The sequence below is a fragment of the Calonectris borealis genome, chromosome 24, assembly GCF_964195595.1.
Source record: "Calonectris borealis chromosome 24, bCalBor7.hap1.2, whole genome shotgun sequence".
NCBI classification, from domain to species: domain Eukaryota; kingdom Metazoa; phylum Chordata; class Aves; order Procellariiformes; family Procellariidae; genus Calonectris; species Calonectris borealis.
The window spans coordinates 4,298,552-4,326,125 of record NC_134335.1 but is presented as its reverse complement, the minus strand read 5'-3'; the positions used below and the strand labels follow the sequence as shown (position 1 = coordinate 4,326,125).

The following is a 27,574-nucleotide window of genomic DNA, read 5'->3' as shown; positions in this document are numbered from 1 at the left end:
ATGAGTGTGTGAGATATACTCACACATACTTCAGAATAATGCTACTATTTGTCCATCCCCCCCGCCCCACAGCTGTCTTGGAAGATATGAGATACAGAACAAAAATGTACATACATATTCATATTCACCTCACATTCCCCACTGAGGCATGAATGAACCCTGAAACAGTTTTAATCACTGGTACATTTGTGACAAATAAGCTAATTCCCACAGTTACACTCTCATGAAAAAGCTTGCTGTTTTTTGCTGGAGTGCCTGGGTTACTAATGGGATATTCCCATTTTACAGTTTGAAAACAGGCATAGGGAAAAACCAAGAAGTTAGTGGGTGATCCTAAGCAGTGAGAAGACTGGAGAGAGGTTCAAGGTGATGGTTTCCCAGGCTTCCCTCTGAACTAAACTGCACAAGAACCACACAAGCCTACAAGAGCTGCTTGGAAAGAAGGCCAGAATGGGCAGAGTATCTGGCTTTTCATGGCAGGAAACATTGAGAACAGAGTTTTTTTCTTTCAGTGTGCGCATGTTTTATTTTTGTAATTCAAGCTCAAGTCACAGCCAAACTCTGAAAACAAACCAAAAAGAAAAGCCAAATATGTGAACATGAGTTGGAGACCAATTCCAGCAGTGACTGAGAGTTTAAGGATAGGAGATATTTCTTTCTCCTGAATCAGTAAAGCCCATGCTAACATCCTAAACTACGCTAAGGAAACATGCCAGTGAGGAGAAAAAACAGCTTGGCAAAAGCACCAAAGAAAAGGTTTTAATTTCTAAGGATACAGGTTCATAAATAAGTGCCAGAAACTGTGGCTGGATTTCTAGAGAAAGGCTGAAAAAGTGCATTATATTATAGAGAAGGAGTTTCCATATTACTCATCCTGCCCATCTCCCAGACAGCACAGAATTGTTCCCAGTAGTATCGTCTCATTTGCTTTCTTCAGCTCAGTATTCAGAGGCTGAAGGAACGAGGCCAGCTGACCTTACAATTAGAAATGTTCTTCCTAATATTCCACCGTAATTTGTCTTTGCTCGTTTTCATGCATTAGCCTTTATGAACTTCACGAGGCAACCTTAATTGCATTGCCTTCTGGCTGCTTAAGGAAGGACTTTTTCTGCATGGATTGAAAGCAGGGTTTGAAGCCAAGGTCCTCAGAGCCAGAGCACAGAGCTTTGGCAGTCCCATCAAGAGAGCGTGTCCACTAACTGGTAACAGCCCTGGGCTGTTAGTCCTATGTACCAACCGCTTCCCCAGTGCATGATGCTCCAGCAAGCGCATGAGATTCATATCCCTGTCACTCAGCCAACCTACATTTTATTCCTTCCATTCATTCATTGCAGCTTTTCTCTGAATTTCCTTGCTTTGTCGATAGGTCTCTGCTGTAGGTACTTTGGCAGGACAGTGTCTTTGATGATTTTTTTCTTCCTGTGCATTCTGGAGCACCTGAGCTGGGATTTTTTCTGGCACACTGAAGTGTGAGCTTCCCAAAACAACTTTGGTTTTAAAAATCAGCTTGTTTTGCAAAGATCTAAATTGCTTAACTTCTTTAGGCTCCTCTGAAAACCCCATCCCTGAAAGACTTCGTAAGTTAGAGCTCATCTATAATGTTCATGCTGTGCATGCTGAAATGTAGCTCAGTGTGGGGTCAGTAACTTGCAGAGGGAAATGAATCACATTATCCATACATGGTATGTTACAAGGGCTAATGTTTCTGTCTTTCTAGGAAGCTCTATGGGTAGACAATTTGCAGTCCTGCACTCCATTTGCCATGCAAAGCCCATCTCTGTATCGGATGATGAAGCGGGCAGTTCTTCCTGTGCTACAGTCCCCATCTTTCCTTGCATTTTCCCTGTCTGTATTCACATGATGTTACCTCTCCATTACTTAGGTGGAGCTTTTTGTAGTAAAGGGCACCAATATACGTATGAACAGTGCTTACTAGCTTGTGACCTTGATGTCAGAAGGAGGCTTTTTGGTTCTACCAGCATATGCATTATTAATGCAAATATCGTAACAACTAGTTGTGAGGAACCAGAATTTTCTTCCCTTGTACTACAGTATATAAAGGTCTGTGAGGATAGAGCAAGCGGCTTCATTTGTATTTGCTGTGTCTAAGCTAGAGCTCCTTAAAAACGCGGGCATTTTCAAAACTTCAATAGATTTTTCTTATTAACTTGAGAAATTGTTTTTAAAATGGTAAGTATTTTTTACGTCCAGTCAACAAAATCTGATTGTGGTCGTGCTGTATGGGGACTAGCAGATTACAGCTGTGGAAAGAGATAGAAAATGTATGCTAGGCTTATATATAGGTTTCAGGGAGGCAACTCATAAACAAATACACATTAAAAGCCATTTACAGGAATGATATATTCAGCTTTCAAGTTGTCAGTGTATGTGTCTGTCCTCAGTGCATGAGTCTCTGTAGTTCCTTCTTAATCCAGATCTAAGTCAACTGCAGCTTATTTTTCGATCCTGTAATAACCTTTCTGGTCAGTTTTTTTCAGAGAGTCATCACTTTTTACCTTCTAGCATTGCTATTTTCCTGCTTCTCTCTGAAACTAAATCCTATTCATACTAAGATCATTGGCTAAAGTAATTTTTTTTTTTGTTAAAAAGAAAAAGGCCAAATTATCTGTTAAGAATTTTTCCTAACCAACAATTTTTTATAAGAGGAAATAGAAGATAAAGAAATGTGGCAAAAGGGAGAAGTCAGTATTGAGGTTTATGTAATTTGCTCCGTCTCCTGCAGTGGGAACGTTTGTACCTGGGTACTGCAGTGATAGATGGGGAGAGAAATTGGTATTGAATTTTGGGTTCATTAAGGAACATTCACAGGACTGTAATTCAGGCTTAGGAACGATTTTTGAGTTTTGGTTATAGACAGATGAAGTTTCATGAAAAAAGCCACTAGGATCCCATGGAAATGATATGTTTTAATCCTTAAATAAAAAGTATAGAAGCCAAGAGTCTGACAAGCCTTCTGAAGCGTGATGAGTCCTTCCTGGCCTCTCATCATGTCACTGACGGGACAGTGCAAGGCTGCTTTTGTGTTGTTGCAAACCGACATTTTCAAGGTGCATAAGTAGGCCTGAGAAAACTGCAGAATTAGAATAAACTCTCACAACCCCCCAAAAAGTTTGATCAAAGCCAGCTCAATTGTCTGTAACAGACAGAGGAGTTAAAAAGACAAAAAAAAAATGCTTGTGCAAAAGCGGGGAGAAATGTGAAGGCTAAAGGCTGCTCTAACCACTAAGTATCAACTTCATCGCCCACCCACCTCCCACGCACAACTAGAAATAGCTTTAAATAATTTATTTAAGTGTGTCTGTATTGCAGTTACATATTTAATGACTTAAAGGGACAGTGTTTCACTTAGGAATAAATTTGAATTTTCTGTAATTTGAAGGTAAGCATTACTCCTGCACCCTATTTTCTGAGAATTTCAGAATGCTTTACAGCGCTCAGTGGATTAAACTCTATGCTGCTGTCTCAGGTAGTCATTAACAGAGAAAAAACTATGGCACGAATGGGTTTAGTAGCTAAACTTAAAACATGGTAATTCAGTGAAAGAACAAGGAAAAAGCTAATTCCCCTGTCCCACTCACTGAACGTTGGAAGAAAAAAACATATCTCTCATCTTTCTTCTGCACCTATTGTTTGTTGCCTCAAGAATCGTCTTTTCATAGATAATAATATATTCAGGGACTTAAGGGCAAAAAGTTAAGCAGGAATGTTAGTGGCAGAATGAGTGGGGACATCATTTATAAAGGAAGAAAAAAAGGAAGCATATACAGTAAAATTTCATGTTGGAATTATCTAAGCTCATTAGAGATGAAAACATCTGACTGAGTCATGTTATGAATTTTATTAATAATGGTGAATAGTTCACGTCTCTGGCATTGTCTATCCTTTTCTGTAAAGACCATCACCTTGATAATGGTCATGGTTTGGTCCAGCTACTTCCAGGCAACTCTGATTTTCATGTGTTGAGCATATCCCTACATTTGTAGAAATTAATTTGGGTTTTATCAGCATAGGAATAATCCTGAATGTGGGGGTTTTTATGGGTCAGTCATTTTGACCTTGCAAATGGGCAGGAGAGCAAGTTCTGGCGCACTTGCTTTTTTTACCACACCATGTTGACTGATTTGGAAGAGAGGAAGAACCAAAAAACCCAACAGGCTTGGTTGGTCATTTCTGTGCTTACAGCTTATCCCGGTAGCCCTGTGCTTGCTCCCCAGAAAAGGGAGGTGTCTTAAACTTATACTTCTGGCATCATTTTCCCCATCCCCCTGAAAGAGCTCAGTGCCCTCATGGTAGGATGCTGCATTCCAGCGCAATGAGGCACTGCAGAGATATCACAGCTCAGATAACATCCCAGTGCAGTGCCACAGATGTGTCCTTCAGTCTCCAGCTATGGCTGGAGTTTGGCAACCCTCTAGGGAAATATCGAAAAGCACCACAGTCTAATTTATAAATTCATGCAAAGTTCCTCAAGTCCAATGAAACTCCTCTCTCCTTTATCCAAACGCTGCCCCTGCTGACACCAGTCTCTTTGCATGACTTCAAAGAGACCAAAGTATCTCTTCTTTCAGCCAGCAGTGAATCCATCTGACTTGTGTAATACCACCTGGTTCTTGCTCTCTTCTTCTGCCTCCATGCTTAGATTAAGACCGTGATGGAATAGGCACTGCCCTTGTCTGTAGGCTGGGGTGTCCCTATATGAATATAATTCCCCCCGGTCTTTTGGTCTGGACCCAGAGTGTAACATTTGGGGAGTCTTGCCTTCGTGAGTACTTCCTTCTTGTAGTTGTCTAGGAAATATTCAGAGAACCACTTCCTGTGCTATCGATGGGGCGAAATGAACGGTACTGCTAGTTTTGCAATCATCTGAGCCCTGAAAACAGCAAACAGCAAACAGCATGTGGTACAACCATTTTGTTAACAGAGGGAAACTCATGATCTTTAAAGCACCGTTTTCCCCTGTATAAATACATGGTACAGAAAAGCTAATTATAGCCCCGAGGCTGACAATTATCAATGACAAACACAAAACCCCAAACAAACCCAACAGTTTCTCACTTTCAAGAAGTTACAGAAATGCTCTTTTAATGGCACACCACCTGAACTACATGTCAGCTTTCTTTTCTGCTGATGCTTACCTAGAACGAATCACTGCTTAGAGGGAAAGCAGAAAGCAAGGAGGCAGTCAAACCCTGGCAGCCATCTGAATCTCAGGCATCTTGCTTTAATTTCCCTTTCTTGGTGGCAGATGGTAGCTTTGCAGGGGTGTTAAATCTGCTCATAACTAATAGGGTGTTGTTTCTTCGAATGCTCCATCTATTTCCACAGGAACAAACCATCAATTCTCACTATAACATGGCACAGCCCAATAGTCAAGAAATGATGATTTGACTGGGAAAAAAAAAATCACACCACCTACATCCCCAAACCCCCTATCAAATAAACAGTAATAACCCAGAGCTGTTTACTATACTTTCTCCCTTCTTGTGTATTCTGCTAGTTTAAGAGCTGAACCCCGTGTGCCGTTCCCCAGAGCTTTCTCAGCCAGGCTCCTCAGGCATGCTAAAATATGCAAGCTGAGAGATGCTTTAACTTCCTTCAGGCCTGGAGCTGCTGCTTGTTCAAAGGATAAGACACAATCCCTGCCCTGAAGTACTCACAGCTTAAACAGAGAAGACAGAGAATGGAGTAAACAGTATATCATCCTTGGGATCTCTTAGCATCAAAAAGGGAGTGGGTCAGATGTCTTGCATAGGTCTCAGCCCTTGTTTCACTAAGCTTTTCTTTCACAAAGCAGTTTAATTTCTGCGCTAGCACTATCATTTCGGTTATTCCCCTTCCACATAAACTAGCACAGCCCTGGGCTGTATCTGAGAGTGTTCAGCTGCCCGACAAGCCACCAAGTAGGTAAATCCGTAATGGCTCAAGTTGCTGCAAGGAATTGAAAGCAAAGCTTGAATAAGGAGCTTGCAGCATTCTTACGGACAGGCAGCAGCCAGGGTCTTGGAGGGGCAACTCCTGTGCCTGGAAAGCAGCTTTCACACAGGACATCCCACTCTGCACACACAGGGTGGCTCCCGTCATGCGGTACTGTAAAATGCTCTGAGGCTTTTGCATAAAAGACTATTGTGTCAGTGGAATCACTCTTAACAATAGATAGAGGGGCTTTATATGGCAAATATTGAGATTTATCATCTCTCAGCACAAACATGCAAGAAAGTGGACTATGTGATGCTGTAATCTATAGTTTTAGCTGCTGGCTGTAACAGAAGCCAATGAACCAATTCTCTTCCTTCAGTATTTTCCCAAATTGTAATCCTGTAGACTTTGGCAACCCCCCCCCCCCAGTCTAAGACGTGTGCAGGATGTGTGATTGTGCAGGGGGGGAGCCAGTGGTTATAAAACTGCCCAATACTTGGTCATTCACATGACTTTCAGCTTCACTCCAAAACTGAAAAGTGACCTGTTTGTGTGAAGCTTTTTCCATACCGTCAGCAGCTGAATCTCCTGCCAACTACAACCGCTGCACCTGCTAAGAGCAGAACCACCAGAGATCACAGCAAAGTAGCTTTCAAACGCTGCTGAGCTTTGAAGTGGTCCATGTTTAGATTTTATTCTGCCTTCCTAGGACCAGAGGGAAAATTTTCAGTTTTAATCCCAGCATCTGGTGTGCATTTGGTTGCAGAATAAAGGTTCATTCATACTACACATGCAGATTTCAGTCTTCACTGTCAAAGTGCTTCCGCCCGAACTCATCGGGGTAGAGTCCTTATCCCGGTAGCCTTGCAATTGTCCCTGAACCTTTTGGCCTCTCCTTTTTTGCCAAGGATCATCTTTTTCTTGCAAACTATACTCAGGGAAAATCCTCTTGCAATTCAAGTGACCTGTTCTGAAGAAAGAGGGGTGAAAGTACAGCTAGCATGAAATCACTGGTGGTCATAGCATGATTTCATGGCCTTTGTTGTGCTCACCTGCAGACCCAGCTGAAGGGCTGCACACTGCCTGCTGCTCAGGGGACAAGCCACAGCTTTTAGAGTAAGGTCTGTTATCAAGTGTCTGGGATGAATGAATAGACAAAAGAGACACCAAATAGAAGTAAGGTGTTTTCCCACCCACATAGCAGATACAATGACACCTTCTTCTGCTACCAAAAGATAGCCTAGCTGTTTATTAGTCTTAGTCACTTTTAAAATGTAGAGGTTGTGACCTTTCCATTCAGGTTGAAGGAAATTGAATGGCAGGGATCCCAGTGATTTCACAATTTGGCTCTTGTTCAGCTTGTAGACTATGTTAACTGCAGGAAAAATTCTGAGGTCCTTCCAGTTTCCTGGTTGTACAGACGTAAGCTCGCATGGGGGTACTTTCTTCTAGGCAAACTGCACAGACCAAAGGGGCAGACTTTGCTTCCAACTATTCCTGTATCATTTCCCCCTCACATTCAATTAACCTTTATCATCCATCCAATAATAAGCTCAGCTAAGAATCAAAAGAATTAGGTGCTGGGATTTGCTTTTATCACACTTCTACATGAATCTGTGAACTGGTTTTATAATTCTGTTCATCCCAGAGCTGGCTGGGATTTCATCCCAGAAAAATATGACTGCTTTGCCTGATAATGGCTTGCTCTTCTTCTCGCTGACAACTTTCTGGGGTGTTCAACCTAGGCTGAGTTCAGAATACTTCAATACTGGAGTATTACACAGCCCTCGTTGCAGACTGGAGAATAGGGGAATCCCAAGCAGCAGGGAGGAGACAAGATTCTCACGTTGAAACTTTAAGCTCATTTTTTTATCTAAAAGGGAGAAGGGGGATTTCCCACTTCTACTGGATGCCTTTTTGTTTCCCATTAAAAGAGAATGCAGCTAAATAATAGCCACCGATCTCTGTCTGGACTCTTGCAGTAACGTACATCCTCAGGTTCTCTCCATTTCCTTCAAAAATCAATAAGATTGGACTTCTAAACTGTATTTGCTATGATTTGATTACAAGTGAGAACTGTGCTCCCATTGATTTTCATGTGGCTTTGCAGTGTTGTCTTTGAAACCTCTCCATAATGTGCTCAGCGTAGTACTTGATGGAGTTATAGCAAGCAGACGCCCAGCCCAGATGAACTATGGATTTGTTAATACTCCTTGAAGGCCAGGGCTAAAATATGTCTGATCTAATACTTTCTGTGCTGTAAAACTTATACTAATACTAAGATTAATAACTAAGTTTTGTCAAATGCATTTAAAAGAACTAAGGGCATGCCATGTCCATGCTTTTTCCCAGGTCTATCCATTTTAAAAACATACAAGCAGGACCCACACGAGTGGCTGAGGAATAACGGGCTTAGGTATCTTTGGGGAGAGTGGGAAGGCAGATGTTTACCTTTTTTTACCAGTAAAATTCAGTCCTCTCTGCTGAATCTCGTTTGCTAAATTCAGGTTTGGATGCTTCTCGCATAACTAGGTGTGTTTAACTGAGTCACCTAAAATAAAAGCTTAGGAACCTTGGGCATCCTCTGGAGTTGATTTAGATGGTTATTCAGGCAACCCGAGATCTGAGCTTAAAAGAGTCAAGGTCTTTTGTGCTTAAAAACATAAGCAAACAAACTCAAGTACTTTTAAGATAATGCATTACTGAGTGGTGGAAATTACTGGCACATAGTATTGTGGAGGTTAAAGTATAAATGCATTAAGAAAAGGAAATATAAATTAGGATGGCTTAGTGATGGCTTTCAAGCCTTTTGGGCCAAATGCAAAGTTTGGCTCAGCAAATTTCCAAGTTACTGATTGGCACAGACTAAGAACAGAAGAACAGCGTAGTGGCGTATTAAGCTAAATGAACCTTTCAAGTAACGGGCTTATATAAGGTGCAAGTCTTATATTTTTATGCGTGCCCATTAGAGGAAGGGCAAGCCATTATTCTTTATAGCATGGACGGATGATTTCTGACATCTCTCGTATCGTAGCAGGCCAGGACTGATCGCTGAGTTCAGTGTGATAACCGTGGTAGAGCCCCACTGGCAGCAGGGGATTTGGACTGCTCATTTATCACTGTGCAAACGTGATCAGAATTAAGCCCATTCATTTCCTGAAACCACTGGCTCACATCCTGTATACGTTCAACCATGCAATGGTGTGCATCTATGAGACGAAACCACAGAAAATGAGGCCTTGCAAGACAACATATACACACCACTTTCCCCAAAACACTGTTCATCTCAATAAGGATCTGAGGGTGATTTGCTGTGCGTCCTGTTCTTTTTAAGCCCTGTCCTGTATATAGTTTGACAATAGCCCGCTGTTAATCCAGGCCACAACTTGCAAAGCATGGGTGAAATAGTAATGTAGTATGTTATGCAAATGTAAGATTTTATTAATCAGGCATCAAGTTCCTACGACGGTGGTCAGGAAGACATACCTCATCAGAACAAATATGTTGTAGGACAGGTTTGTGTTTCTAGTGCCAGCCCTTGCATATACGTTGCTTGTGGTCTGAACGCTTAACACTGCAGACCCTCCGCAATAGTTCGCTGGCTGGTTGGGATGTGTCATTCAGCTTTTGTAAGTGGTGTTTTCGTCAGTCTCCAGGTTCTCTTCCGAACCAACAAGCTCTCCTGGCTTCTACTGCTAATTCTGATGGTTTGGTTTGTATTGTAGAGAGGAAAAAAAAAAAAGAAAGAAAACCACACATCGGCCACAAATTGCTGCCTAACTTCAACTGTATATACCCTGCATACTTCATTGTATATATTGTAGGAACATATGCTTGTGTATTTGTATATAAATGTGTGCATATGCCTGTATATACAGAGTAAGTAGGTATATTTTTACAGCTACTAGCCCTAAGTAATCTCAGGGATTTTCAGCATTATAGATATGTTGCATTTGAATAGATATGCAATTGCCTTAAGATGTTCTGGGTGAGCTAGACAGTTGCAGAAGGGTTGCAGAGATGGAAGAAGCCCCTTCCTTTCCTTCCCGGATTCAGAAATACACAGGAGACAAACTGCCCCTGTGTTGTGTCATGACACGCTCCCCAGGATGGTAGGGGAGGCAGAGCAGGGAGGAAACCCGAGTACCAGTGTTTGGGTGGAGGAAGGGGCCTCCACTATCTTCTAGATACTCTGTGCTTCTGTGGTGGCTCGTAAAGATTATGGAAATGGGTAAAAGTCAGAAGCGCTCCAGGGGCTGCCCTGGCCTTAGCAAGAAACCAGAAGAATATGACTTATAAAAAGTCATAGCAATTTTAAAACTTGCAGAGTTCAGGGAGGAGAATTATTGTCTCTCTCCTTTGAATGCAGCATAAGGAGGAGGGGAGAGGAAGACACAAAAATCCCGTATTTCAACATTTCTTTTCACCTAAGGTGGCCCAGCGAAATCACCTTTCACCAGAGTGTATTTCTGTATACCAGAGCTAAAAGCAGAAATGGCCACCGGTGGCAGATTTACAGCTCCAGATTTCTGACCTTTGTTTCCTGCCCAGAGCAAGGACAGTTGTGTGCTACACTCCGTCCAACGCGCTCCTGGGAGAGGGAAGGGATGGAAGGGAAGCTAGGGACCGTGTTTCTGGGACATGTTCAGTGCTGCTTTGCTGTGAGCTATCACATCATCGGAATATGAGATTCTGCAAAAGCGCAGACACTGTGAGGGGAAAAAATATGCACAATAGCCCCGGCAAAAGCTGCCGGTGGAGCATGCCTGGAAAGTGTTAGCACGATGGGGAGGAAAGGTTTGCCACGTGTTTACAGTAATGCTGAATGACCTCTGCGGGGCGGGAAGGCAGTGAAGGATACCTCTGCAGCTGGACGGGAGGTCACGACGGCTACGGCCCTCTCCACATCTGGTCTTCTCGTTTCCTCAAACGTCGCTTGCAGAGACGAACCTCTGCAAATATGTCAGCTGGCACCGAAAGCCCGGTGGGGCGAAAATGGCACAGAGCTGGATGCTCACAGTGACTCAGAAACCGCCTCAGAGTCAAACCTTCTAGTTACTTCAGTGCTTTCTGAAAACTTTAACCGGTATCGGTAAAGCACACTGTGCTCTGAAACCTGGAGGGTTGGGTGTCCTACTGCCATTTGCTTTATGCAGCCATTTTGAACACATGCAAAGTGGGGAAACGACTCCTATTCTGACAGGCTGCCCGCTGTGCTTAGCTGGCACAGGGAGGGAGACAGCAAAATATTTCTCTACTCAGTCCATCCCATTCACTGAAATCAATGGGATGTAAACATCTGTTTAGGGCTTTCTTGAATGGGAACCTAAATGTCCTTCTCTGCATGTCTTAATAGATCCCATTCAGCCATCAGCATAGAAGATTCATTGTCACCAATTATTGCAAACATTTACACATTCTCTTCTCAGCCTGGTCTTCTGACCAGCTGAAGCTGTGCCAGTCTCGCTGGCCAGGCTAATCACATTTCCTGGCTGAAGCTAGTTTATAGATGACTTGGATATAACCAGCACACAAGTGAGGGAAGAAAATCAATGCTTACAACCCGATTCAAAGGCTGCTGAATTCAAGGGAATGATTCCTCTTCAAGTCAGTGTGCTCTGAATGAGGGTAGACAAAAGAAGGCTTTGATAGCGATTGATTTTTGAGGGAAAGGAGCTGCGTCTTTTGCTCGGTTTGAAAATGAGTTGTTTAAAAGTAAAGGCAAAATCCATGCTGGCTTGGGGAAGGTGACTGTGGCTGTGCAGAGGTTGCGATGATGAGAGGCAGAGAGGCTCCAGTCTCCAATGAAGAGAATTGAGAGGGGCTGTGCTTGATATACAGAAGTACTCTATTGTGAGAAATGAGACGGTGAGAACTGATAATGAGAATGAAGAACTTCCTTTGATTATTGCTTCTCATTTCCTATAATGCAATCTACATCTTTAAAGAAAGCTCTTCTGTTAGATGTTAGATTCCCTTGCCTCCTCCGTGTGGTTAGAAGATCTTAAGCACTAGTATTGAAAAAGAAATGTTAACCTGAATAAGGTAGAATATAAGCCTCTTTTTCTTCTGACTTATATGCCGCATTAATGCAGTGTAACACCACAGGTATGAGTGTACAGATGTACAGGAAAATCTGGCAGGCAGGAAAGTGCAGAACGGTACGTGGTAGCAGCTAAGACAGTGCTGAGAGAATTGCTGAGAATGAACAGGAGGTGATGGCTGAACCCATCCTGGGGTGGTCCTGGGTTTCACATGGGGACCAGGGCAGGACTGTACCTGTGGTTTCTTTTAAAAAAGATAGTTGGAAACAAGATGGAATTGTTGCGTGTCTAGATGCCTAAATACTTTTCAAAATCTAGCCCCAAATCAGCTTTGAAAATAGCTATTGAATTCGTAGATTATGTTAGACATATCACACCAGGTTGTATATGCAAATTAGACTGGTAGTTTGGCTTTGGACAAATTACATTGACTCAGCTTGTCAAAAGCAGGAGCTGATTTTGAATGCTTCCATTTCAGTTGTGCAAGGATTTTCAAAGATGATGAGTGTGATGCATCTGGGATTGGATGTGTGAGCGCTCACACATGCCTGTTTTTACATGTTTAAAACTGAAAAATCAAAGGCCAGTTTTGAAAACAGAAGCTTAATCCTTCTGTACTTGCAGTTTCCATATCTGTGAAATGGGGATGGCGATAACACTTATCACCCTGCTGATGGCAAAGAAAGCTGCCGAAAATTTCTCTGCCTTCCTTACAGTGCAGCGGGCAGCAGAACATTCACAGTTATTACGGGGCAATATCTGTACTTGAAACCCTGTTCCTTCACAAGTAGCAGATGAGCGACACGGTCAACAGCATGGGCAGCAGGTACAGTAATAATTAGAGCCAAATAATGGAATTGCACATTTCAGAACAAACAGGATGCACATATACACATAAGAGAAAAAACCTTCTTGATTAACACCCAAGAGGAAATGAAATTAGAGACACTAATCCAGATAACCAAATCGAGCAGTTCTAATGTGGGGTGGCAGTTAGCTAATGGTAACAACAGCAGCAAAGGTCTATCTGCAAAACTCCACCCTGCGCCACAGTATTTAAAAACAAAATTGTTTCAAAGGCTACAAGCTAGCCGTGCATTTATGCGCCTGAGTAATCTCAATTAAATCCCGTGGAACTATTCATGTGTTTGAACTTGAGCAACACGTTTGAATCCTTTGCCAGATTGGCACCTAAATTCATCCCGGTTTCCTCCCTGAACGTGGGGCCCGGCGGGGGAGCCTGTGGAAACCTGTGTGGTTCCTCAGAGCGCGCTGTTCAAAGGATGACATTCCCGCTGCCTAGCGTGCCGCTGCAAAGCTCGACTTTGCCTTAAACTTCAAAAGCCACCGGGATGTTTGTACACTAGGCATACCTTAAACTACTCTTCAGCAGTGGAAACAACTCTGCCCAGACCTTGCAGGGTGTAGATGGGATGCTGCTAGTATTCACCGACTGTTTTCGCACCGACCACTGATAACAGTAACAAAAACCCCATAGTTTTCAGGAATTTTCATTCCAACCGAAAACTTCTCTCTGCTTTGACGCATACCTTGAAGCAAAGGGACAATTATCTAGTCACAACATTCAATCCCATTCGCATAATCTCATCTAAATTGTTCAACTGCTTCAAATACTTTTGTGATTAGAAAGATACTCCACAAATAAACTAACTGCGTGTTCCTGACACTCAAAACTAATGTGTTGCAAGTAAGGGAAAGATAAAGCAGCATAGAAAAAAGGTTCCTTCCTTACCATTACTTACACCCAACCTATGAAACCACAGAATTTCATGTCTATTAGTGAAATGAAAGTCACATCAAAGGTCCTGTAAGACTTGGGGATATGCTGCAGCAAAATTGAAATAATACTCAGTAGGTGGAAAGTTGAGCTAGACGCCTGGAACTGTACCTAATTGCCACATAAGAGTACATTTTTGAGTTATTTATGGCCTGATGGCAAATTCAAATTACCGAGATCTAAACCCAGTACTGCAAGAGACTCTCTCTGTGTCCTCAGGCAAATACCTTATAATGCTTTCATGCTTGTTGGGAGGTGTTTAATTTGCAGAGACACTGAGCATCAGTTAGCCAAGATTCTCCAAAGTGGTTGCTGACTTTAGGTAATCCATTTTGGACCTCTGAAAAGGGCTTGGTTTCCAGACACAGCAAAGCACTCAGGTTTCATGGTTCGTTCCTTTCGGTAAATCAACTCTCATTTGCAAGGAAAAAAACCCCAAAACCCAGCAATACAACTTCCTCCCGTGTGCTGCTACGTATTTTGGTTTTTTGTGTTTTTTTGGCTTTTGGTGATCCGGGGAGGAATCATGCCCTTTTTGTGGTCCATATACAACCCCTGTGCCCTAACACTATCATAGTTTGCACCTTTATATTCCCAATCTTTAATGTATTTATCCTCCGAAACACCCGTGAGACAGGGAGTTACTATACTCCTCCACCAATGGGCACCTGAAGCCAAAAAAAAGCAGCACCTTGCTCTTGAAGCTGGCTGTGGTGCAAGGAACCGAGGCAGATGTTTCTTCTCCTAAGCCAGCAGCCGGTCTGCTGGGGGGGCAGCTCCACAGCGGCTCTCGCTGCGTGGCTCGCTTGAGCTTCCTGTTAGATCTGACAAGGTCTTCCACTGACCTTTAGATGTCAGAAAGGATGATAAACAGACCCTGGTGACTGTGTCCTCTCCACTGCCCCCCACTCCCATAGAAGTAAGAGAGGGTGTTAGGTGCTCAGCTTGGGTTGCATGCTCTAGCATATAGTGCCTTCATCCCTTCCCATATCGGCATAACCTCACTGGCTGTCGGAAGGACTGAAATCACATCTCTGCCATCCTTCTCCCCTAGAACAAGCTAGTGACAGCAAGTATGTAAAATTCTTAAGCTGTCATCCAGGGAAATCTGATGACACCTCAGCAAGCTCCTAGTCCTATGGTTGAAAAGAGGCAGTGGCAGCAACAACAACAGGAGAACTTTAAACATCTTCATTTGTCATGCAGACTGGTGGAGCAGAGGTGGGAGGCAAATGGAGGGAGGAAAGATCATTACGACATGGCAGTCCTGCTCCCATGCTAAGGGATCTCTAAGCCCGAAGGATCCCAGTACCTACCTCCCAAATGTAGTTCTGCCAATCTGGCCTCAGGCTCTTGCAGCCCGTTTTTGCATCATCCTAAAAGACTTACTCATTTTTTCCTGCCTGTTGTCACATTTTAGCGGCCTTGGCTCTACCCTTTTAAAGTTCACTTTGCAGCAGATGGGCCTATCTAAACACCAAGCGCAAGCAAAGAAATCAGCAGCTGGTCACAGGAGTTTCCTAGGAGAACATGAAAAGGATCGCAGCAGGCTGCCCAGCGCCCTTGCTTAGGCTGACTCACACAAGAAGCTTGGCGAGACACGTTTCTTAGGCACTCGAGTCGCTAAGGCACAGCCTAGGCTGAAATCACAGGGGCGATGCCCTAGCAGAAGTCTGTCTCTGTGTGATGCACTTTCAGAGGAGTTAAAGGTTGTATGAATGACAGCTGTCAAATATTGGTAGGCATATGGGAATCAAACCAAACCCCAGTCACACCATGCACTTCTAACATGCCATTCTCTCCCAAGGGCTTAAAGTCCTTTGATCCTGATGAGGATCAGCAGCTTTGGGGCAGGAACTGGTGGAAGTTGGAAAGATACATTGACCCCCAAAGTCAGGGTCTTCATAGGGAGTTAATTCCTCTCTCAGAGATGGCATCTGATGAGCTGCTTTGGGAAGCTGAATGATGAAATGGAGAATTCTTATAAAGGCTGATCTTCCCATTTGCAAGAAGAAAGTTTTACCTTAGGGAGAAAAGAGGAGTAGGTCATTTCCCCCCCCCCAAATTGCACTATTTTTATCAAATCAAAGTGAGACTTAAAATACTGCCATACAGCTGGTTTCAGGTTGGTGTAAGAGGTCCCAGTTGTGCAACTCACCCCACACAGGAGGCCTCTTGTACACATCAGGGCTAACTCTGAGAAGAGAGGCGGTTGAACAGCATAAGAGGATGGATGCTCGTGGAGCAGTGAACCCATAATCGCTGTAGTGCTGGAAGGAAACAGCATCAGCTGTCCTGCGCCATCACAGCACAAGCTATCTGTGCGCTGCAGGGAGCGTGCACGATTCGGCTCTCTGTGGACCCCTCCTGACTCATCCTCTCCCCCCAGCCTGCTGCGCTTGGCTGACGTGTTTCAGACCCAAATAATCAGGGTACCTGGGGAGCCAGCTGCACCCACGCTGCCCAGGAAAACATTATTATGTGCACCAGCTCTGGGAAGCACTGTGAGGCTCTGGTGCTCCCCGAGCACACAGCAGCTGGGCAGCGAGAAGCCGTGCTGCAGCACAGAGCTGGAGTCACTATTTATAAAAGACTCTGCAGCCCCAACATATAAGTGCGCCGTGAACAGGTGAGAAACACCTGAGGTTTATATTTTTCTTCCAGAGGCTTTGGTACTGATTCTTACTTACACACAGGCTTTTTGCATTACCTGAATGGTGTAAAAAACCTATTTCTCTAAAGGAAGCTTTCATAGCAATGAAAGTCAGGTTATTTCTGAGCAAGTTCCTCAGCTGGTGTGTATTAGTATCGCTCCAACAAAGTAAATGGTGCTGGGCTGATTTACACTACCGGAGGCTTTGCCCTTTAGAAAATGAATGCATTTATGATACAGCTATGCTATGGGAGGGGAGCTAAGAGACTGTAAAGGGAATATAAATCTGTCTTGTAAGGTGCAGCTGTAAGTTACATTTACTCCAAGGTGTGTTTCCATTGCTCATGGACTAGGGTGAATATGAACCAGATCCAGTTCTTGTTTAGTTTGAGATTTCTTTGAACAGTGCCTGGGAGAACTGACTGCAACTTATCCATGGGTAATGTATTGTGATTTGACACTTGCTAGGACTTGGCAGCTACTCTCAGAAAGAAATATTGATTGTGAAGAATAAATTCAATATAATAGTAGAACAAGGGAGCAGGACATCATTGACACCATTTACAGCCTGCAATTCTGGAGCGCCCTTTGTCTCGAGTGGATGGCAAGTGTTAATTAAGGTGCCCTCTCTGGCATCGACGACTTGATGTATTGTCTCATTTTAAATTTTTCTGTCTGTAAAATGGGAATGATACTTATTTCCAAGTAGCTGTTCATAACAGTGCCATTCTCATGCAGCTGTGAATTTCACCCATCCATCTAACTCACTGTAACTATGGGTAACGACTGAGAGCAAAGGATTTTGGAGGCAATGCTGGGATCACTGCCTGTCAGCAGGAGATGATACTGTCTGCTGCCTCATGTGGCCTCTCCCTATCCTCCTCTCTAGAGGCATTTGCTCTTTCTGGCTCCTATTTAGATTGCCGGCTCCTGGAGCAGGGATGATGTTTTCCTTTTCTGTTTGCACAGCCCCCAGCGCAACAGGATTGTGGTGCATAAAAATCAGGCTTCTACTCACTAGTGCCGTACAGGGGAAAAACGATACTAGTGTTTCATGTCAGCACAAACTCGGGACTTGAAATTTGCGTCATGAAACCGATTCAATCACTCTCAATAAAACGAGGAACAGCTTAGAAGAAAAACGGTACCACTTTATCTATTTCAGGTATTTCCAATGCCATTTAACGCATCCCCCTTCATGCTCAGTAGAAATGTATCGAACATCTTGATCTCAGCCATTCAAGAGAAGCACGTGCTCAAGGGCTTTGCTGAATCAGGCCGTTAATGAGATCTGTGTTGTGTAAGAACTTGCTATATTTCATTAGGTAGAGGAGAAAGAAAATAGTCATTTTTACAAATCAGGAGATGAAAAATCTCTCTGAAACACACCCGCCTCTACACTGGCAATTATTTCACAGTCACTAACCACAAATGATTAATTCTGCAGTATCATGAACTGCAGAGCCTAGCTAATACTACATGAAAGGGAAAAAAGTGGCCCTTGCCTTGCATTTGATAATAGCAGGGGGGCAATGGGTGCGAGTGAAATGCAGTTAAAACCTCTTCCGATGTCAGGCTATGAAAGGCCAGGGTGTTTATCAGAGATACCTATCTTTGGGTATGCCTCAGCATGTCTAGCACAGAAGACAGATATCCCAACGTTTACTCAGGGCTGCTGTTTGCTCAGCCATGTGCACAACCTTTCGCTAGCATTTTCATGCTAATCTCCTACTGACAGGGACTGGCCTGCAAGGTATTCATGCTGGCAATGACAGGAGACTTCAGTCCCAAGGACTTGAATTTGGTGTCTGGGGAAAGCAGACATCAAACACATCTCCTGTCACTCTTTCCAGGTTCCAGTTTATGATTGCTTGCTTTCTGTTTAAATTTTATGCTGCTGCTTGGTGGGTGACAGAAACCACTCAGGTCCTGACAATGCCTGTCAGGATATCGTCATATCTGCACATGCAACTCTGCTCTCCGTGCCTATCTTTAGTCTTTTGGGAATCCTTGTAAAAAAAAAAGGGAAGGCTGAGGCTTCCCAGAGAACGGAGGAGCGATGGCTCCTGCTCCCTAGGTGTGCGAGATTGACATCTCTTAGCTGCATACTGTGAGTTGTGGGTATTTCAGGAGTACCTTAAAAAGCACCTTTTGCTGCTGGGACTTGTCAAAGCTTCAGGAGAAGTATTGGGAGAGTGGACTTGAAGGGGCAGCACCTGTGTCTTATGAACATAGACAAGAGGTACAAGATGTCTAAAACACTGTTTATGTAGGATGTCAGCTGCTTTGTTGCAGTGACTTTAGCAACTCCCTCAACGCATCCTATTATTTCTTGCTGTTGCTTTTTTCCCCTCCACTTTACACTGCTCTCTAGAGTCAGTCTTTGTGCATGACTTCACAGCATAGGATATGGTGGGGACAGAATAATGCCAAGCAAAGCCAAGGCCTATTCCTTTCAGGTCTGTTTATATATGGGGTAAGACACAGGCGCCGCGGCGCACCCCATTGTAATGCACAAAGCCTGCAGCAAGTCTTGGTGATGGTATCCAAAACGCTGTCAGCTGCTAAACTACAGCTCTTTTGATGACTCTGCTTGTTGAGGATAATTAGACTGGTGCAGTACAGACACACACACGGATGTCTCTATTCTTTCTGCAATTGCAGAGCACACGCTGTGAATCCACTATGAGCGCCAGTTAAAACCTAGGGCAACATTTTCAAGTGTGAGCAAGACTTGGGAGTCTAAGATTCACTTTCAAAGGTGACTTAAAAACGCAAGTCTCATCGGGAGCCAGCAGGGTTAGCACTTGACATTTAAAAGCACCAATTTTTTTTTTTAAACTTCTGCTCATGATCTTTCAAAGAGCAGAACTCCCCCTGTCTTCTGTCAGTGTAGTTATTCAGGAGGTCCCGAGGGCTGGCAGCACCCTTTAAGCACAGGCTCTTGTATAGCAAAGTGGCAGCAGTAATCTAGGGGTAAACTTCCAGAGGGCTTTATAAGGAAGTGCTGCAGAATTCTGCAGAAATGGGCCAACTTACTACCACTGTCTCCAAGCCCCCATGGAGGATGAATAATCAGCATTTTATGCAAACAAGGCTCCATTCAAGTAGTCCATGCTGGATATCTGAAATCATGTGTTTCTCTAGCGAGTCTTTGTCTTGAGAATCTCATCAATACATTTATACTGGCTCCTGACAGTAGTATCAGGTCTGTGAAGTGAGAGAGAAAAAGGGACAGAAAAGGAAAAGATAACACTGCTATCTGTATCACTCAAAACTGATACATAGCTTGAAAGGGAATTGCATACTAAGGATCAAGTTATTAACTGCTTGTGGTTTTGACACAGAAGGCACAAAGCAATTTTTCAGGCTCTGTCAGTGACATGTGGGGTGAGTTGCACTTTCTGAAGCTCTTCTCCTTCCTAGTGTAGAGGGTAGGATCAAGTTCAGGACCTTTGCTCCAAGACAAAGAAGTCATCAGAGAGACAGAAGCACAAACAAATGTTTTCTTGTCACAATGTCATTTTAATACCAAAACGAACTAAGTACTCAGGTACTAGGAAACTTTCTGATATCACTTACAGTGTTTGCCAAAATTAGATAGCCCTGAAAAACACATCTCAGAAATCCAGGGATTGCTGTCTTCTGGCTGACTTGCCACTGAACCAGGAACTCACTGCATATGGTGATGCTACTTAGACATTTAAACATGAGATCCCAATGAAGCACAGTGTGTGAAGGCACTACAAAGGTGGGTTTTTTTTCTCCCCTGAACACGTACAAGCTTGCTTTCTGGGCAGCTAGCACTTATGCAGCAAGTATTGTAGTGACTCACTGACCTTGGCACTACTGTGAGCAATCTTTGTATAGGGATGCTCTGTCCTTAAACAATTTTCTCGATATTTGTGGCAGAAGCATTTTCTTTGTCAATATCAGACCTGAAGATCTGATTGTTCCCCTTCTCCCAACTATACGGTATGATTAATGGCAGTTATGTATACAGTATCCTGAATCACTGGGGTAATATGCAGTGCTACTGCTGCCATTATCATTTTAGAGTGTGATCTTATCACGGGTATGACTTCTTCAGCCTCTGATAAGAAAAGGTCTCTCTCCATTTGAAAATTTTATAAAATGTCATGGAAATAGATGTTCTACTTAGACCAGATATCTAAGTCTTGTTATTAAGCTAATAGACTGAAACTCTACAGATTTAGGTGCAAGTGCCAGCCTAACTACAGATTTGATGTATATATCTAAGCTTCTCTGTGCCTCAGTTTCCAGACTATACATGGAAATAAAGAGCCCTCTATGTTTTATCACTTTAGATCTTTAAAGTAAGGAACTATCTGATAGAGATCTCCCCCACACCAAACAGAATGGAGCTGCTGGCACCTAACAGTCTGAATACTGCAGTAATCACCTCTCAGTCCCCCAGCAGAAATCTGCAATAAAGCCAATGAAAAAAAATCCATATGCAGAGGAGCCATGGGACTCAGTCCCAAATGTATGTTTGCTCAAGCCTTTCTCCAGTGCACCTTCTGGCAGCTGCTAACTCAATTGCAGTATCCATGTTCCACTGCGCAGTGCAGACCTGTTGGATCCCTTCCAGCACAGATGTACAAAATCGTTCAGAGGCCTCCGTGCTGAACCTAGGAATTGCAATACATGAACTAGACCACTTAATTGCTCAGACTGTTGCTCAAGTTACAATGCAGAATCTCATCTGTTAAACCCCAGCGTGGGCAAAGAGCTGCCTGCCCCACAACTTCTCACAAAAGCTTCGACAGGCACATGGAAAGGGAGGGTCACAGTGGGGAAGCAGGTCTTGTCCAAGTGATCTGCCAAAGGGTGCACCTCCAGCAAGTTTTTCCTCTTTCACTATTTGTAGAGTGTAAACAGGTCACAAATACTTCCTACCAAGCTCCTACTTTAAAATGTCCAATGGCCTGATGGCTGATATACAGTACTGGAAGTGGAAGTATTTTGGTTAGACGGTTTCTCTACTGCACGGTCTATCCAAGCCCGAAACCCACTGTCTTGAATGATGGGCAGAGACAGAGCATTAGGGGAAGCTTTTGCCTAAGCCCTTGCACCACCTGGATTTTCTGTTCAGTAGCTTAAGATTTCCTCCAGTGCTGTTAACAAACTTGGAAATCCGTGTTTAACATACCCTTCTAACTGTTGCTTCTAGAAACATTTCTGTCCATCAACTTCTTCACTTGAGATGGGGTTTCCCTCCACACCCTAGGCCAACACAAGTCATTGTGAATCATGAAAACCCTTCTAAAGCTTGGGCTTAAGTGGGACTTATGGATGCCTACGTTTTGGGCTGGTCCTTTGTAGTAGGATGAATTTCAGCCAAGAGTATTTGCAGAAAACTAATACCCTGAAAGCAAGGCCATGAAGGAACAGAAACCACTTCAAAATCAAAAGATTATCTGCAGCACTTTTTTTCCATGCAGTATTTCCCAAATCCAGCTTAAACCCTAGAGGAATGAGAGACTTCGCAGCCTTTCTGAGCTGAAATACTGCTATGTTGCTAAGTCTGTTACTAGGCAAAACATGTTTTAGCAGCCTAGAAAACATTTTCAAAACACAAGAGAAGATTTTACTGTTTGTAAACTGGATCTGAGCTTCTTTTCTTTGAGAATAATGAAACTCTTAATACTCCTAAATTCTCATAGTTACTGAGAAAGCAAATCAAAATCAGACTGGCTTGGTTCTATTCAGGTCCAGGGGAAATGTGGTACAGCTTCGTGAATTAACTCCTCTTCATGCCCATGAACAGAGAGTTAAACCCGGTGGTCTTTTGTGGGAGGGAGGAAGGAGGAAATGTGTAGCATAGGGGAAGTGGTGAAGTTGATTCATGGTGAACTGTAAATATTCCTGTCTATCCCATTTTTATGAGGGGGAAGTGTTTGCAGTTATGTCCAGCGTCAGCAGATCCACCCAGGAGCACAGCATTACACTTTGAACCAACATTATGGACCTGTTTGTAGAAGATGGTCCCCATTTTTCAGGCTGAGATGATGGGAAGGAACATCAGTTTAGTTTTGGAAAGCTTTGCCACCTGTGTCAAGAACAGCGCTCATCTCTTACGCTTATCACACAGAGCATGGCAACCACAAAAGCATGATGCCTCTAATTTAAGTGTTCTGTTTATGGACAGTGAGTTACCCAGTTTGAGTAATGACAGGGGCCAGAGAATTATCTTCATTTTTCTAGGTCTGGATCTCTTCTGAAACAGCACCTCAGGGCTGTGGCTTGAATTCAGAGTTGTATGCAGAAACTCAAGTAACATTTTAAATTTTATGTATTTATATATTCATGCACATATGTGCACCCAGAATTAAAACAAAGGAAGTAGGATTTTTTCTCATACTAGAATTTTAACTTTCTGTTTTTGAGGATGTTTTTGAGGAGTTTAAATTCTGACAAGAGACTTTGAAAACTGTGAATCACTGAACTCGCAGATTCTGGAGCCACACTGACTTCTGCACCATGCAGGCTAGAGGATTTCAACTGCTTATCTCTGTATTAGTTCCAATAATTTAAGTTTGGTCAAAGGCCTTCTTCCACCCTGAAAGAAACTGCAGTCCATCACTACATTTTCCTATGTTTAGCATTTTACAGAGATACGTGTTACGCATAGGTTTTTTTAATTGCTTGTACATGCATCATGGTTTTAAGTGATCCCCTGTGGTTTCAATGGCCTGTAAACTACATTGTGCTTCCCCTTCTATTTACTCTCAGGAAGACTATCAACACCTATATAGGGTGTTGGCAGTCAGGTTAGATCTGTGGGTGCAACCACTGACAGTAGATCCATAATGAGATGAGGTACAATATTTCGAGGCAACTGGGAAATAGTAGTTGTGCGAAATCTCTTTAGAGAGGAAGCCTGTTCTTGTTTTAGGGTCTTGAGACACTGGAGATCTGGTTAGATTTTTGTGTGGCCCTGGGTAAAATGCTTGTATTGGTGCCCAGATTGCAAAATGACAATCATAACAGCACCTTTGCCTTCCTTCCTTCTTTAAATCAGAAACTACTTGGGATAGGGACAGCCTCCTCCTGTGTGACTAGACAGTATGTAATATAATGGGCTAATTGCAAAATAAAAAAATAATGATTGTGTGCTGACAAAAAAAAAACAAACCAAAATAGAACAGCTCTTCACGGTAATAGTCCAAAGCAATGACATACTATAGTGGTTTGAGCAATTGCCATCCACGGGTAAATGCATCCAAAGGTTTGTACATCACTGCATCACCATGTAATTTAGAGTAGCCCAGCTGAATTGAAACTGTTGCTGGGAATGAGTAAAAGAGACAGACAGACTTCTGTGGGGGAGTGGGGAAAACCTCCGGGGTCTCCATCTGTGTTGTGGGACATTGACATCAGTGGAGCGCCGTTAATTTCAATGGACTCTATTGCCAGTCCCCCATAAACCACATACAGGATGGACAAATAAAGGCTTATTTAATAATGCCTTGATTTGAACAAAAGATCCATGGCAGTTTTGCAATGATACCTGATACCTGAAGCGTAAATGCCTATGACATCCTCTCTTGGTTTCAGCCTGGCTCATACAATTTTCTACCCTTAACTGAGCTCGTCTATACTAACCATCCAGTAATACTTGGAAATCATATTTAGTCTTTCACCTTTGATTATTTTAGCATACATAGGGTGGAAGTGGCTTGCCCAAAGTAAAACGGAACCAGAAAAATAAAATGAACACAGCAATCCTCAGCTCCTGTCAGCAGTGCAAGCCCAGGATCATCCTGGCCATCTGAGCTCTTACTGCTGTTATAAACTGTAAGCATGGAGAAGTACTATCAAATAATTGACGATCTCTGTTTTGGAGAGACAAAAGCTGACCTGTCCATTGGTAGGGGTGTGAGCCACATGAAGTTACTCAAGCTGAATTAGAAGCTGAAAGTTAGGCAATGTGAGTACTCCCCAGGATCTCAGTATTGTCTCAATACCACATCTGAAAACAGAACTCTTGTCATCTCCAGCTAGCTCCTGTGTCTCTCTCCCCAGCTTCAGCAGTCCTCTCTGTCCCCTGCCCCAGTCAATCCCCCTGGCTCTAACAAGAAGCCAGGAGGCCACCGTTGCCAACAGCAATGGCATTTTGTGACATGCCTGATAGACCCGTCTGACAACTTGGAGCTTTGTTTTGCATAAGCCATCCAAACAGATGGTCACCACTTTTAAGTATCAGCCTTGCTTGTATTTGTACGCAGGATCTACAGGCACAGATCTGAAATCCCCCGTTTTGCTGAATTCTCTGTCTCCTGTTGTAACTGTGGCTTTGGGGTAGAAAACAGGGGTGGGAGAGTTTTGGGAGAAGACTCAAAAGGGCTTTACTCTAAGGCTACTTCTCAATAACGTCTTTGGGAGACAGGGTGTTTTTACCTCCTTGGCAACTTGGTAATCTCTTTCGTTCACACTTGCCGAGTAATACGCTGTGAGTTAAAAAGCAGCTTCTGGGAAGCAGTGACCTTTAGGGAATGTCTTTTTGCCATGCAGTCCTATCTCACGCTTCCAAACCTGTGTGCCGTTCCATAGTGTGCCCTTGATGGCACAACTTAGTGGTTTGGTTTGATTTCCGTTTGGCTTCTTATCTGAATTTTAATGATGAATTATTTGTAGTTTTTCCAGCAGGCTGGAATAGGGGCACTAACTGCTACTTCCGATCAGGAAAGTGGTTCCCCTCCAAGCAGACAGCTGAGTTGTCAAACAGGGTTATATAGCAGTATCTTGAATTTAGTATCAAGACAATTTTACCTGTCTGGCTGGTTATATTTGCAATAAGGACTCTTTGCAGTTGAGGGTATTTTACCCCTTTCTTTGGCTTGCTCTCTATGTTTAACCTTCCCTATCTTGTATGATGAAGCTTTGGGTCCATTTTTGTCAAACATTAGCGTTTTCTTGGGCAAGAATATGAACCGTAGACATAGTTCCTCAGCTAACAGTTAGGTAAGACCAGGGCTGACTGTCAGTCTTGATGGCACTGTTGTACAGGTAATAACTAGTTTCATTCATAGTATCAAACTGCTTTTTTCTCTAGCTACACTGAAAGATGCTGAAAAACATCTGTTTTTCCAAACGAGCAGAGCATGAAGTTACCAGTCTCCTACTATCTCCATTTGCAGGCATTGTATATAAATGCTGTATGTTGGTTTGAATAGATAACTATAGATCACTGACAGACATAAGGAGCGTAAGTAGGACAATGAAAAACACATTAGATTTTTTGTATGTGCTAGTGGATCCATGGCAATCTCATGAATCCATAGGTGACGTATGTCCTTAAAACTGCATGTGTGTATCTCTATATTTAGAGGTACAACATATATATCAAAAACAAAAGGAAAACTTAAGCAGATCAAGGAATCATCCAAATCCCTGCTGGTTTCATTTGCATCCTAAAGCACACAGTCCCACTTCAGGAGTTACCATGTTTAAAACTGGGAGAATCATTATTAAGTTATCATTAGCTTGCTGCCTAATTATTTTAAAGCATAAGCACATGCAGGCAGATTACACCAGGGCATTGCTAAATTGGGCAAGAAAAACCTACCACTTTGGACTACGGAAATTTTCTTCTCTTGCTCCGTTCCTTTTTGGTTGACTTGTATGCGGTTTAAAGAAAATCTCCCGGGTGAGCGAGTTAGCCAAAGCAGCTGCGCCAAGGACTCCTTATTTTCAAAGCATAGGGACGATGGGCTCTGATTTCAACTGGGGGTGCAAAAAACTGCCTCCCTGCCGATCCCAAACTTTCCAGCGATGCCTGCCGGGTGGTGCAGGCGGGCTGCTCCGAGCAGCGCGGGGGCCCTTCAGCACCCCGGCTCCCGCGGGCGGCGGGGACGGGACGCGGCGCGACCCGGGACGGCACCTGCCGGGCACCCGCCTGCTTCCTCGCCCGCCGGAGCCGGGGCAGCGCTCCCCCCGGCTCCCCGTCGCATCCCTCGCCCCGTACAGCATCCCCGGCCGCGCCGAACCGCTCCAGGAGCGCATCCCCCGCTGCCCGGGCCGCTCCGAGAAGGCATTCCCGGGCCGCTCCAGGAGCGCATCCCCCGCTGCCCGGGCCGCTCCGAGAAGGCATCCCCGGGCCGCTCCGGGAGCGCATCCCCCGCTGCCCGGGCCGCTCCGGGAGCGCATCCCCCCGCTGCCCGGTGCGGGCCGGCATCCCCCGGCGGCCGGAGCTCCCCCCGCCGGCTCCGCGCCGCGCCGCCCGCCTGTCGCGGTCTGGAGCAGCGAAGCAGAAAGGCGCCCGTCGCTTCTCGCCGCCGTAAAACGAAAGGGGGAAGAGCCGCGGGGAAAAAGGGGCCGTGCGGCGACTTACGCCCGGGCTTTGGGGAAGCCCATTGACAGCAGGATCTCCAGCGACGAGCCATGTTTGATGGTCCCCGCGCGGTGCTGCCGGTTCCGCCGGGGGATGACTTTGCTGTACAGCTCCTCTTTGGCAGCCATGGCGTGCGGTGCGGGCTGCCCGCGCTGGGCCATCACGCAGCCATCGCCGCCCGCGCAGGGCCATGCACACCCGCAGCGCCCAGCGCCCCGCCGGGGGCCGCGGCCGGGGCAGGGCCCTCCTCCGCGCCCAGCCCAGCCCAGCCCACCCCAGCCCGCCGCGCAGCGCAGCGCAGCGCGCCCACCCGCGGCCCCGGCCGCCGCCACACGTGCGCGCCCCGCGCAGCCCACGCCGCCACCGGCGACTTGGCGGAGAAGCCGCCCGCGCCGCGGCCCCGCGCAGCCCGCCCCCGCTCTTAAAGCCGCCTCCGGGCGGGCGGGGGCAGCCCCGGCGCGGAGCGGCAGCCCCAGCCGGCAGCCAGCCCCACGCGGTCCCCGGGGGCTCGGGGCGTGGGAGGGGGTCGGGGCGCCCAGCCGCCGCGGGCGCTGCTGGGGGGCTGACCCACGGGGGGAGGCGCTGAGCAGGCCCACTGCCGGAGCAGATAGGAGAAGGAAAGCTTACTTTAAAAAACAAAAGCACGTGCACAAACAATTATTTTGGTTTTTCCTTTTTTTTTTTTTGAGGAAAAGCTCTGCACGATGTTGAACTGACTCTGCAGGAGAGAGCGCGGAGGGGAGGTAGGGTGCTCTGTGCGACAACGCTGGGACTTCAGGGGCTCT

General features: G+C 44.7%; 1 protein-coding gene across 2 annotated transcripts in view; it reads right to left on the bottom strand.

The window, feature by feature from the left end:
- The window catches only part of UBASH3B (ubiquitin associated and SH3 domain containing B), a 74,268-nt gene extending 47,250 nt beyond the window's left edge, over positions 1 to 27,018 (bottom strand). The window contains exon 1 of one of the 2 annotated variants that reach the window (XM_075172966.1): positions 26,790 to 27,018. In XM_075172966.1, the coding sequence (XP_075029067.1) occupies positions 26,790 to 26,950 (161 nt within the window). In that variant the 5' untranslated portion in view covers positions 26,951 to 27,018. The remainder of the gene's footprint in view (positions 1 to 26,789) is intronic. The other variant, XM_075172967.1, reaches the window with a different exon arrangement.
- Between the last annotated feature and the right edge of the window lie 556 nt (positions 27,019 to 27,574).